General features: G+C 39.8%; 1 protein-coding gene across 3 annotated transcripts in view; it reads right to left on the bottom strand.

The window, feature by feature from the left end:
- LOC115221374 (vesicle-fusing ATPase) overlaps positions 1 to 14,602 on the bottom strand; it is a 105,776-nt gene that overhangs the window by 61,788 nt on the left and 29,386 nt on the right. For all 3 annotated transcript variants that reach the window (XR_005002765.1, XM_029791549.2, XM_029791548.2), the window contains exon 2: positions 4,050 to 4,144. Coding sequence is in view for 2 of the 3 variants with exons in the window: in XM_029791549.2 (XP_029647409.2) it covers positions 4,050 to 4,144 (95 nt within the window). In the remaining variant the exon portion in view is untranslated. The remainder of the gene's footprint in view (positions 1 to 4,049; positions 4,145 to 14,602) is intronic.

Here is a 14,602-nt window from a genome sequence, read left to right as displayed (position 1 = left end):
ATAAAAAATGATGGTAATTTTTTTTTAAATCGTTGACTCATCGTAGACATTTTTAGAGAGTTACTTCCCTTATATAATAGCAAAAAAATGCATTAAAATGGAAAAAATGATGGTAATTTTTTTTTTAAATCGTAGACTCATCGTAGACGCGCGCTAATACCCAGAAGGGCTCGATATGAATCACGACTATAAGATACCCGCTTTTGGTTAAATTGCATCGCAAAATGTGGGAGTAGTTAGGAATCTAAATCGTAGGAGACAGACACACAACTTCACTTTTATATATAAAGATTTGTGCAACAACTAAAACATTCGGTTGTGCAAATTGTTTGCACAGGAAACCTGCCCTGTGTAGTGGTTTTTGCCGTTTTTGTGGATCTGTTTCAGCTTTTTTAGCGATTTCTGTTTTGGCGACTTCAAGCCATGAAGTCGTTGTTCTAAAAGAACGCTAGTCTCCTTGACAACGCTTTACGACGTTGATTTCCTTACACTCCCTTCCCCACAGCTTCACGAGGGAGGGAAGAAGGGGGAGAAGCAACACAAGTGCAGGTGTGAGCATGGACGCCAACTCCGCCGCCATCGACACACGGATAAAATACGTGTTAAAATGGAAAAAAATTATGGTAAATTATTTTTAAAATCGTAGACTCATCGTAGACGCGCGCTAATACCCAGACGGGCTCGATATGAATCACGACTATAAGATACCCGAATTTGGTTAAACTGCACCGCAAAATGTGGGAGTAGTTAGGAATCTAAATCGTAGGAGACAGACACTCACACAACTTCACTTTTATATATATAGAAGTAAGGTTGTGTGCTGTCTGTCTCCTACGATTTAGATTCCTAACTACTCCCACATTTTGCGGTGCAGTTTAACCAAAACCGGGTATCTTATAGTCGTGATTCATATCGAGTCCTTCTGGGTATTCGCGTGCATCTACGATGAGTCTACGATTTAAAATAAAAATTACCATCAATTTTCCCCATTTTTAATGCATTTGTGGCATATATAAGGGAGGTAACTCTCTAAAAGTTTATTATTAAATCTCAGAACGTAAAAAGCTACAGTAACACCCCCCTCTTGTGGTTAGCCATATTGTGATGGCTATTATACTTTACATCTCTAAAAATGCTTATATAGTTATTTCCCTTACAAACCTGAGCAACGCCGGGCGATACTGCTAGTATATATATACAAATTATTAAAATAACAAAAGATATATATATGGTGCAGTACTGTTTCTGCTTCATAGATTTTCACCTATTGTAGGGGATTTTGGAACAAAACACCCATGATAGTCGAGGGATTAGTGTATATATAATAAATATATATATATATATATATATATATACCAGAGAACACTCGAGAAATATGGAAATTCCATTTCCACCTACATTCAAAACAACTGGAAAAGATATCTCGATGACTGCTTCATCCTCTGGAATGAAAGTATAGAAAAACTTAACGAATTCCAAACACTTCTAAATGGAATAAATGAAAACCTCCAATTTATGATAGAGTACAACCAGGAACAACTACCATTTTTAGATATCCTTATTAAGAAAGTCAGGAACAAAATAGAGACAGATATCTATTACAAACCTACAAACTCAGATGCCAGCTCTAGTTAAACAGTCCAGCATGAACAACAGATGCTAAATGATGATGATGATGATGATATGCATGTGTGTCTGTGTTTGTGCTTCCTCGTCTTGACATTGCATGGCAGTTGTAAATAAGCTTCTGTGAAAACATGTCAGGGAATAAAGAAATATTTGTTTCTACTCTGGGCACAAGGCCTGAAATTTTGGGGGAGGAGCCAGTCGATTTGATAGACCCCAATATGCAACTGGGACTTAATTTATTGACCCCAAAATGATGAAAGGCAAAAAGCGACCTCGGCAGGATTTGAACTCAGAATGTAAAGACAGATGAAGTACCACTAAGCATTTCACCTGGCGTGCTAATGTTTCTGCCAGCTCACCACCTTAGGCAATAAAGAAATATACGTTTCTACTCTGGGCACAAGGCCTGAAATTTTGGGGGAGGGGCCAGTCAATTTGATAGACCCCAATATGCAACTGGTACTTAATTTATCGACCCCAAGAAGATGAAAGGCAAAAAGCGACCTTGGTGGGATTTGAACTCAGAATGTAAAGACAGATGAAGTACTACTAAGCATTTCACCTGGCGTGCTAATGTTTCTGCCAGCTCACCACCTTAGGCAATAAAGAAATATACATTTCTACTCTGGGCACAAGGCCTGAAATTTTGGGGGGAGGGGGGCCAGTCAATTTGATAGACCCCAATATGCAACTGGTACTTAATTTATCAACCCCCAAAAAGATGAAAGGCAAAAAGCGACCTTGGTGGGATTTGAACTCAGAATGTAAAGACAGACGAAGTACCGCTAAGCATTTCACCTGGCGTGCTAATGTTTCTGCCAGCTCACCACCTTAGGCAATAAAGAAATATACATTTCTACTCTGGGCACAAGGCCTGAAATTTTGGGGGGAGGGGGGCAGTCAATTTGATAGACCCCAATATGCAACTGGTACTTAATTTATCAACCCCCAAAAAGATGAAAGGCAAAAAGCGACCTCGGCAGGATTTGAACTCAGAATGTAAAGACAGACGAAGTACCGCTAAGCATTTCAACTGGCGTGCTAATGTTTCTGCCAGCTCACCACCTTAGGCAATAAAGAAATATTATCTTACAAAGAAAACAGATGAAGGTTAGTGATAGGAAAGGCACCCAGTCATGGAAATTTGCTTCAATAAATTCTATTTGACCTATGCAAGCATGAAAAAGTAGATATTAAAAATGACAATGATGACAGGCTTCCATGCTGTTTATGTCTCCCAAATTTGAATCATAAAGCATTGGTCAACCTGATGCTACAGCAGAAGATATTTGTCAAAGGTGCCACATAGTGGTAATGAATCTACACAGCTATGCCTGCACCTTTAAAATTAAGACAAAAATCAAACAATCAAATCAAAATCAAAATCGATCAACATCAATGGAATTAGTAGTTGTGGTACCAGTGCCGGTGGCACATAAGAGAACCATCCGAACGTGGCCGTAGCCAGCACTGCATCGACTGGCCTCCGTGCTGGTGGCACGTAACAAACACCATCCGATCGTGGCCGTTGCCAGCCTGGCCTGGCCTCCGTGCCGGTGACATGTAAAAAGCACCATCCGAGCGTGGCCGTTCGCCAGCCTCATCTGGCACCTGTGTCGGTGGCACATAAAAAGCACCCACTACACTCACGGAGTGGTTGGCGCTAGGAAGGGCATCCAGCTGTAGAAACACTGCCAGATCTGACTGGCTTGGTGCAACCTTCGGGCTTCCCAGACCCCAGTTGAACCGTCCAACCCATGCTAGCATGGAAAGCGGACGTTAAACGATGATGACGATTACAAAGAGAGCTATGTTGTCAGAGTCAATAGCAAACAACTGAGTTTACATGGAAGTTGAGTGATAAATGACAATGATTATGATATCACCAGTATTGTACTGAGTCCATAGCCAAGACACTTGACTTTCAAGTGATCCGGCCAATCTAGCCAACAATAGATCACAAAAATTAGAGACACCTTGCTGCTGTAGATAGCTTCATCCCAAGTGGTTGCTTCACTTGTAATGCTGAGTTCAACTCTATTATGGGTGCAGCAAGAAGAGAATCTAAACTCCACAGATAGGCCCCAGTACATAACTGGTACTTTGATCATAGAAATTAAATGAATATTAATTTCAAATTTTGGCACAGGACCAGCAAATTCGGGGGTTGGGGACAAGTTTATAACATTGACTCCAGTGCTCAACTGGTGCTTATTTTATCAACCCCAAAAGGATGAAAAGCAAAGTTGACCTCAGTAGAATTTGAACACAGAACATGAAGATAGATGAAATACCACTAAGTACTTTGCTTGGCATGCTAACAATTTTGCCAGTGCACCACCTTTAAAAATAGTAATATTGACTTGGTTCTTTAATATCTGATGGCTTAATGAAAGAAGAAACGATTACTTAACACTTACTTGATTGACTTGGTTATAAAATCGTCAACAGTACTGAAGATAGCACAATTTGTGAAAGTGAGTTCACTCCCCGGGCACTTGTCAATGATATATGGCTGTAATGAACAAAAAACAAAAGATAAATATGAAAAAAATGCATTTAAAATGAAAATAGTTTACCAGGAAAATAAAATTAATATTGATTCAGTGATTAAAGGTCAGATCAGGCGGGAAAACTGAGAAGACTGTTATAGAAAGTAGCCAAGATCAACATAGATACAAGACCCAAAATCAACATAAAAGCAATACCTGTTTCTTTACTACCCACAAGGGGCTAAACACAGAAGGGACAAACAAGGACAGACAAATGGATTGAGTTGATTATATCGACCCCAGTGCCTAACTGGTACTTGTTTAATCGACCCCGAAAGGATGAAAGGCAAAGTCGATCTCGGCGGAATTTGAACTCAGAATGTAACTGCAGACGAAATACCTATTTCTTTACTACCCACAAGGGGCTAAACACAGAGAGGACAAACAAGGACAGACAAATGGATTGAGTTGATTATATCGACCCCAGTGCCTAACTGGTACTTGTTTAATCGACCCCGAAAGGATGAAAGGCAAAGTCGATCTCGGCGGAATTTGAACTCAGAACGTAGCGACAGACGAAATACCTATTTCCTTACTGCCCACAAGGGGCTAAATACAGAGAGGACAAACAAGGACAGACAAATGGATTGAGTCGATTATATCGACGCCAGTGCATAACTGGTACTTAATTTATCGACCCCGAAAGGATGAAAGGCAAAGTCGACCTCGGCGGAATTTGAACTCAGAACGTAACTGCAGACGAAATACCTATTTCTTTACTACCCACAAGGGGCTAAACACAGAGAGGACAAACAAGGACAGACAAATGGATTGAGTTGATTATATCGACCCCAGTGCGTAACTGGTACTTGTTTAATCGACCCCGAAAGGATGAAAGGCAAAGTCGACCTCGGCGGAATTTGAACTCAGAACGTAACAGCACACGAAATACCTATTTCTTTACTACCCACAAGGGGCTAAACACAGAGAGGACAAACAAGGACAGACAAAAGGATTGAGTCGATTATATCGACCCCTGTGCATAACTGGTACTTGTTTAATCGACCCCGAAAGGATGAAAGGTAAAGTCGACCTCGGCGGAATTTGAACTCAGAACGTAACGGCACACGAAATACAGCTACGCATTTCGCCAGCTCACAATACCACCATCAAACCAATATCAACACTGAAGCATAACATAGATTCAAAATTAACACAAACATCTGAGGTTAATTAAACAAGTACCATTAATGATAATGAAGTAATTAAGCACATTAAAATTTAAAAGCACCAGGGTATGGAATTTGGGACTAAGAGACGTCTCATAAGATATGAGAATAAAAGCCACCTGTCAAACTGGGCTTTCCAAGAACTTGGCCCTCACACAAAAGGTAGCAGTAACAACAGCAGCAATGGTAGTAGTGGCAGTGCTAGTAGTAGTAGTAGTAGTAGTAGTAGTAGTCGCAGCAGCAGCAGTTGTAGTAGTAGTAGTAGTAGTAGTAGTAGTAGTAGTCGCAGCAGCAGCAGTAGTAGTAGTAGTAGTAGTAGTAGTAGTAGTCGCAGCAGCAGCAGTTGTAGTAGTAGTAGTAGTAATAGTAGTAGTAGTAGTAGTAGTAGTAGTAGCAGCAGCAGTAGTAGTAGTAGTAGTAGTAGTAGTAGTAGTAACAACAACAGCAGCAGCAGCAGCAAAAGTAACATTATTGGTGGTGGTGGTGGTGGTGGTGGTGGTGGTGGTGGAAGTATTAATAATAGTTAAATAATTAAAGAGATATAAGGCTTCAAATATCCTCTTATCCCCGTCAAATCCTGTTGCTAAAAGTGTTAACTAAGCTGAAACTAGTGATAAAGGATTATATCTCACATTCATATGTGCTTCTCAGAAACATTAAGCTCTCGCTTAATTGCGTGATGATCAGGAACTTGACTTTTAATACCTTAATTATTCATTTTTCTCAAACTACAGGGATCTATAAAGCTAGAGGAGAACTCTGGCTTTTTGTAGTGTTAAGTATGGCTGTGTGGTTTAGAAGTTTTTACAGCAATTAGAGCAATAAATTTCCTTCTGCCACAGTCTTTATTAGACTAATATCTTGTGGTGAGGGCGCGTGGCTTAGTGGTTAGGGCATTCGGCTCATGATCGTAAGGTTGTGAGTTCGATTCCCGGCGACGCGTTGTGTCCTTGAGCAAGACACTTTATTTCACGTTGCTCCAGTCCACTCAGCTGGCAAAAATGAGTTGTACTTGTATTTCAAAGGGTCAGCCTTGTCACTCTCTGTGTCACGCTGATTATCCCCGAGAACTACGTTAAGGGTACACGTGTCTGTGGAATGCTCAGCCATTTGCACGTTAATTTCACGAGCAAGCTGTTCCGTTGATCGTATCAGCTGGGACCCTCGTCGTCGTAACCGGCGGAGTCTTTAAGTCTTTTTAAAAAAATATCTTGTGAGTGGAATTTTGGTAGATGAAAGCCATGCAGAAGCCTAAAAATTTACCATTTACAATGTGAATTAAATTAGGTGCAGGAGTGGCTGTGTGGTAAGTAGCTTGCTTATCAACCACATGGTTCCGGGTTCAGTCCCACTGCGTGGCATCTTGGGCAAGTGTCTTCTACTATAGCCTCGGGCCGACCAAAGCCTTGTGAGTGGATTTGGTAGACGGAAACTGAAAGAAGCCCGTCGTATATATGTATATATATATATATATATATATATATATATATATATATATGTGTGTGTATGTTTGTGTGAATGTGTTTGTCCCCCTAGCATTGCTTGACAAACGATGCTGGTGTGTTTACGTCGCCGTCACTTAGCAGTTCGGCAAAAGAGACCGATAGAATAGGTACTGGGCTTACAAAGAATAAGTCCCGGGGTCGATTTGTTCGACTAAAGGCGGTGCTCCAGCATGGCCGCAGTCAAATGACTGAAACAAGTCAAAAAAAAAAAAAAAGCAGATGAGAGATACACCTCTCCCAAAATAGGAAATTGGACTGCGGCTGATGGCTTCTCATGTAAGGAATATTGAACTCGGCTCAACAAGTCAACAACCTACCGGGCTGTCATTGCTTCTGCTTACAACAATGAATTATCAGGTCATCCCATAAGTTCTGTCCGAATTTTGAATAAGGAAAACAAGTGATCAACTGTTATATTTAATTGAAATTTAATCATCAATGTCCTTTCCCTGATTATCTATGACTTCCTTCCATCTATTTACAAGCTTTTTGATCCCATCAATGTAAAACTCTTTTGGTTTTCAAAGCGAAGAACTCTGAAATGTCAGTTTCGACCTCCTCCTCGCTTGCGGAATTTATCTCTCCCAAATGATTCTGTAAACTATGAAACAAATGGTAGTCTGAAAGAGCAAGCTCGGGAGAATAAGGTGGATGGGGAATTTTTTCCCAACCAAGCTCTTTGATCTCCTGTGATGTGATCTTTGCAGTGTGGGGTCATGCATTGTCCAGATGAAACGTCACTCCTTTTCGATTCACTAAAGCAGGTTTTTTTATTCTTCACCACCACCACCACCACCACCACCACCACCATCATCTAGCATCTGCTTTCTATGCTGGCATGGGTTAGATGGTTCGACTGGAATTGGTAAGCCAGAGAGCTACACCTGGTTTCGGCCTGATCTGGCATGGTTTCTATGGTTGGGTACCATTCCTAATGCCAACCACTCCAAGAGTGTAATGGGTGCTTTTTCATGTCACCAGCATTGGCCATGACTACAATTTCACATAGCTTGATTAGGGTTTAGGGTTAGGGTTAGCATATTGTCAAAGGTTGCTATCACTTGTCATCACATCCGTGAGGCCCATTACAATATATATATATATATACTCTTACTCTCTCTTTTACTTGTTTCTGTCATTTGACTGCGGCCATGCTGGAGCACCGCCTTTAATCGAGCAACTCGACCCCGGGACTTATTCTTTGTAAGCCCAGTACTTATTCTATCAGTCTCTTTTGCTGAACTGCTAAGTAACGGGGACATAAACACACCAGCATCGGTTGTCAAGCAATGCTAGGGGGACAAACACAGACACACAAACACACACACGCATATATATATATATATATATATATATACATATATACGACGGGCTTCTTTCAGTTTCCGTCTACCAAATCCACTCACAAGGCATTGGTTGGCCTGGGGCTATAGCAGAAGACACTTGCCCAAGATGCCACGCAGTGGAACTGAACCCGGAACCATGTGGTTGGTTAGCAAGCTACTTACCACACAGCCACTTCTGCGCCTATATATATAACATCAGTAGTTCATATATCCAATAAAGGAAGCACACTCTAAAGCAACAGAACAGTAAAAAATTTTCTAGGAAGTTAAATGTTATGGCTGGTCATAGAGTGACCATTGATTTCACACCTATAAATTGCTTAGTGGTATAGGCAAATCATCAGACTCAAATGGTCAAAGGCATATAATATCTCTACAGCTGGAGGTTACACACCTTCAGTCATTTGAGTCTGACGAGTCACCTATACTGTTTAAGTGCTATACAGGTGCAAAAATAATAGTCATTCTATGAACAGCTATGACGTTTTAACTTCCTTGAATATATCTTTATATATAAAACTGAAGTTGTGTGTGTGAGAGTCTGTCTCCTCCGATTTAGATTCCTAACTACTCCCACATTTTGCGGTGCAGTTTAACCAAAAGTGGGTATCTTATAGTTGTGATTCATATCGAGCCCTTCTGGGTATTAGCGCGCGTCTACAATGAGTCTACGATGATAAAAAAATTTACCATAATTTAATTGCATTTTTTGCTCGGTTTCAAATTCATAAAAATATGCGTTGTTGCGGACAATATCTTTGTTTTGATTTTTCCAAAAGTATGGATAAAATGGAATGCAATTTCGTCAAAATTAACGCTTAAACAAGTTATTCATCAAATTTCTATCCACCCGAGCAAAGCCGGGTCAATCTGCTAGTATATATATATATATATATATACGTGGATCATTGGCGATTTTTTTTCTCTGTCTTCTTTTACTCTGTCTCTTGTTTCTGAAGAAGAGCTTTGCTTGAAACATAAAACTGCCTTTCTTTCCTTCCCCGAGTGTCTGCTAATACTTTGCATGTACCATGTCCTCACATGCTTGTTTTTTTTTCTTGTGTTTTTTCTTCATTTTTTTTTATTAATATATATATATATATATATATATACACAGACACACACACACACACACAAACACACATAGTAACTTTATGATGGGTAAATTCATAAATTTTTACCTATCATTACTTTCACAGACTAATTAAATTTATTTGTAAAGAAATTCAAACCACTGTTGTGTTTTTACAATTTCATCATGTGCAGAAAAACAATGATGACTAGACTACAGTTTAAATGTGCAATTAGATTTTCTACTCTGAAGTGACATGTAAAACTGTATTTAAAGCCATTATAATCAAACGCTTTTTGGCAATTAGTTTATGACTTTCAAATGTATCTAATAAAATTAATTGGTTTATAAATGCTGTGCCAATAAAAATCTATGGAAGTAATCAATAGCAAAATTTAATATGGAAAACAAACACTACTGACACATCAGTAATTTAACGAAATAAGTATAATATTTTTCTGAAAGTAGTGTGACTTACTCAAGCCACAAATTTCCTATGATTAACATGTTTTGTAAAAGTTTAAGACTTTTTCTTCAGGGCCTGAAAAATTTTAGCTCTGGTGACTTCCACAAAACTTGACATATGACCCTGATAAGAATACTGTTCCCAAAGCAGGTCTGGTGCGGTTGCAACACACACAAGCACACATCAGTAAGTTTACACGAAGACCATCTGACTATTTGACAAAAACTCATTCACTAACACAAAAAACATAGGTGGTCGGCAGATCAGATGTGCTGAGTTCTATTTCTGCCTCTTTTACAATTACTAAAATAGTTTCTCTCCATTGAATTGACAAATTGATGACAGCTTTAGTTGGTAATACTTGATGCACATATCAATCCCCCTTTCATAATGTTTATTGAGTCTGATATCGCAAAGTCCTACTGCAAAGATTGTGCAATCATTCCCAGTCAGAACTATAACCTGCTAGCTCTCTCACCTAGTTCAGATTTTCCCAACAGACATCAACTGAAGAAACATTTCATCTGGCTATCAACTACATCAGTCTTACAAATCTGATAAAGTTTGCGAAAGCCATCAGCACTGCACTTCATATTAAACAATATGATATTTAGCTATTATAAGCAATAATCTCAGACAAGCCCAGACAGATTTGAACTCTATATCTACTACTTACAGAGTTCTGTTTTACTGATTATAGTATAGAGTGCTGGTCATTTCATTTCTCTTAGATTAGGTGCTTAACCCTTTAGTGTTCAGAATACTCTGTTAAATGTAATAATTTTTCACTCAAATTGTTTTGAATTAATCATGCATTATCTTATAGCTTTGAGATTTCAATGATGTGATTGTTTATTTTCAGAATGGCATTGTAGGTTAGGAGTGAGAGGCTAGATATCGCCAGTTTGAATATAAAACATGTAGAATATATTGGGCTGGATTTGGCCGGTTTAAACACTAAAGGGTTAAATATATTTTGCTATTTTTTGGAAGTGCAAGCATCATTCTGAAGTAAAGCATCTTAATTTATTGGCCAAGTGTGTGTCTGTGAAATAGTTACAGCCTTCACCTGTATTGCTAAGAAACTGATCAATTATCTTTTAGAGATAAAAATAGCACAGTTAAAAATTTAGATTACATAACGGAGGTGTCTTATATGAGGAAGGAAGGAAATGGCTGGTGTTCTGTAGTGTATTGAGTACTATTGCTACCCAGCAAGTGATATGTTGTCAAAGTGCAATCTGAAGATTGTTGCTCATGCTGAATATATAATTTCACATTGATAATCTTCATAAAAGTAATAAAATTTTCTAAAACAGGCAAAGATGTTTGGGAGTGGGGAGGTGTAGGCTGATTAAATCAACCCCCAGTACTTTATGTAATCATCTCAGAAAAGCCAAAACTCAAAGCTGTGCTTGGTTGGATTTGAAAAAAGAACTTAAAGAGGCAGAACAAATATCTGAAGGCATTTTGCTTGAAGCTCTAATAATAATAACTAGCAGTATCGCCCGGCGTTGCTTGGGTTTGTAAGGGAAATAACTAAAAAGCATTTTTAGAGAGTTATAGCCAAAAAATAGCAAAAAAATGCATTAAAAATGGAAAAAAAATGATGGTAAATTTTTTTTAAAAATCGTTGACTCATCGTAGACATTTTTAGAGAGTTACTTCCCTTATATAATAGCGAAAAAATGCATTAAAATGGAAAAAAATGATGGTAAATTTTTTTAAAATCCTAGACTCATCGTAGACACGCGTTAATACCCAGAAGGGCTCAATATGAACCACGACTATAAGATACCCGGTTTTGGTTAAACTGCACCGCAAAATGTGGGAGTAGTTAGGAATCTAAATCGTAGGAGACAGACAGCACACAACCTCTCTTTTATATATAAAGATAATAAAAGTAACCGTTTCACTTAAAAATCAGTTCTTTTGGCCTATTAAAAACATTCGTTTATAGAATGTTCCTTTTGCTTCCCATCATATTATCTGTTTAAAATATACATATATATTTACATTTACCTTTCTTTTATTATCCTATAATGGATTATACTATCATGCATCGGAATTTTGCATTTCACATATTTACAGCAAATTCACTAATGCTCTGCCATATCTGTTAGAAGTCTACTGCACTTCACTGTATCCTTTATAAGTCTTCTATATTTCAATATATCTGTTTGACATATCTACTCAAATATACCTGTCAAAAGTTATATCATCATCATCGTTTAACGTCCGTTTTCCGTGCCAGCACGGGTTGGACGGTTTGACCGGGGTCTGGGAAGCCAGGAGGCTGCACCAGGCTCCAGTCTGATCTGGCAGTGTTTCTATAGCTGGATGCCCTTCCTAAAGCCAACCACTCCGTGAGTGTAGTGGGTGCTTTTTACGTGCCAGGGGAGGCTGGCAGTGGCCACGATCGGTTGGTGCTTTTTACGTGCCACCGGCACAGAAGCCAGTCAAGGCGGCGCTGGCATCAGACACGTTCAGATGGTGCTTTTTACATGCCACCGGCACAGGTGCCAGGGGAGGCTGGCAGCGGCCACGATCGGTTGGTGCTTTTTACGTGCCACCAGCACAGAAGCCAGTCAAGGCGGCGCTGGCATCAGACACGTTCAGATGGTGCTTTATACGTGCCACTGGCACAGGTATCACAACTACAATTTCCATTTGATATTTATTTTGATGTTGATGTACTTGCTGACCAATTTTCATAGGCTGGACATATTACACTTTTAAAAGTTTAATGCTTTGAATATTGGTTTTGTTGTATGTTTAATGATTCTACTGAAGATCTATAGATATTAAGCACACGAGAAACAGCATGACTGATAAGTATGAAGACAGTTGAAATAAAGATTGAAAGACAATGAGATCAGGTTTGTAGTTGTTTAAGACTAATCACTGGGAAAGAATAATCATCATCATCGTCACCATCATTTAATGTCCGTTTTCCATGCTAGCATGGGTTGGACGGTTCAACTGGGGTCTGTGAAGCCAGAAGGCTGCATCAGGCCCAGTCTGATCTGGCAGTGTTTCTACGGCTGGATGCCCTTCCTAACGCCAACCACTCCGTGAGTGTAGTGGGTGCTTTTTACGTGCCAGGGGAGGCTGGCAGTGGCCACGATCGGTTGGTGCTTTTTACGTGCCACCGGCACAGAAGCCAGTCAAGGCGGCGCTGGCATCAGACACGTTCAGATGGTGCTTTTTACATGCCACCGGCACAGGTGCCAGGGGTGGCTGGCAGCGGCCACGATCGGTTGGTGCTTTTTACGTGCCACCAGCACAGAAGCCAGTCAAGGCGGCGCTGGCATCAGACACGTTCAGATGGTGCTTTATACGTGCCACTGGCACAGGTATCACAACTACAATTTCCATTTGATATTATTTTGATGTTGATGTACTTGCTGACCAATTTTCATAGGCTGGACATATTACACTTTTAAAAGTTTAATGCTTTGAATATTGGTTTTGTTGTATGTTTAATGATTCTACTGAAGATCTATAGATATTAAGCACACGAGAAACAGCATGACTGATAAGTATGAAGACAGTTGAAATAAAGATTGAAAGACAATGAGATCAGGTTTGTAGTTGTTTAAGACTAATCACTGGGAAAGAATAATCATCATCATCGTCATCATCATTTAATGTCCGTTTTCCATGCTAGCATGGGTTGGACGGTTCAACTGGGGTCTGTGAAGCCAGAAGGCTGCATCAGGCCCAGTCTGATCTGGCAGTGTTTCTACGGCTGGATGCCCTTCCTAACGCCAACCACTCCGTGAGTGTAGTGGGTGCTTTTTACGTGTCACCCGCACAGGTGCCAGGCGAGGCTGGCAACAGCCACGAATGGATGGTGCTTTTACGTGCCACCAGCACGGGGGTCAGGCGAGGCTGGCAATGGCCACGAACGGATGGTACTTTTGTGTGTCACAGAGGGAAATGTAACAAGGATCACCAAAATATGGAGTGTTGAGTAGGAGAGATGGTGAGGAATAGTGGAGGGGAGAGGTAACTATTAGAAGTGATTATGGTGTGGAAGTTAACAACAATCATGTAGGAGGGGAGGGGGTTTAGCTTAGTAACATCTGTGTGTTTGAGCAGGTTACCAAGAAAACTGTGTTGATGCAAGTGGGAATAAGAAATGTATTTAATTTTTTCACTTGTTTCAGTCATTTGAATGCGGCCATGCTGGAGCACCGCCTTAAATCGAGCAACTCGACCCCGGGACTTATTTTTTGTAAGCCCAGTACTTATTCTATCGGTCTCTTTTGCCGAACCGCTAAGTAACGGGGACGTAAACACACCAGCATCGGTTGTCAAGCAATGCTAGGGGGACAAACACACTCACACAAACACACACACGCATATATATATATATATATATATACATATATACGACAGGCTTCTTTCAGTTTCAGTCTACCAAATCCACTCACAAGGCTTTGGTCGGCCCGAGGCTATAGCAGAAGACACTTGCCCAAGATGCCATGCAGTGGGACTGAACCCGGAACCATGTGGTTGGTTAGCAAGCTACTTACCACACAGCCACTCCTGTATGTTGGGGATGAGCAACATATGCATGCTGAGAATTAGCATTAAGTGTGTAACAAAGTGGTGGTAATAGCGGAGGATATTAACAAAAAGAAAAAAAGAAAAAGGAATAACTAATGCTTTAACTACAACAGTTTTTATAATGAAATCTTTTAAATGAGAGACAAAAGAAAGGTTAAAGCAGTTGTGGCTGCTTTAGTCCTGATTTCTTGTTTAAGATGAAAGAGATTTATTTTGAGAAGCAAATCAATACATACCAATATATCAATAACTCTAGACACTCCCACACATACACCTGCAGAGTTGGTA

This window comes from Octopus sinensis, linkage group LG18, assembly GCF_006345805.1.
Source record: "Octopus sinensis linkage group LG18, ASM634580v1, whole genome shotgun sequence".
Lineage (NCBI taxonomy): Eukaryota > Metazoa > Mollusca > Cephalopoda > Octopoda > Octopodidae > Octopus > Octopus sinensis.
Note: the sequence above shows the minus strand (reverse complement) of the source record. Positions and strands in the feature narration are given on the sequence as shown.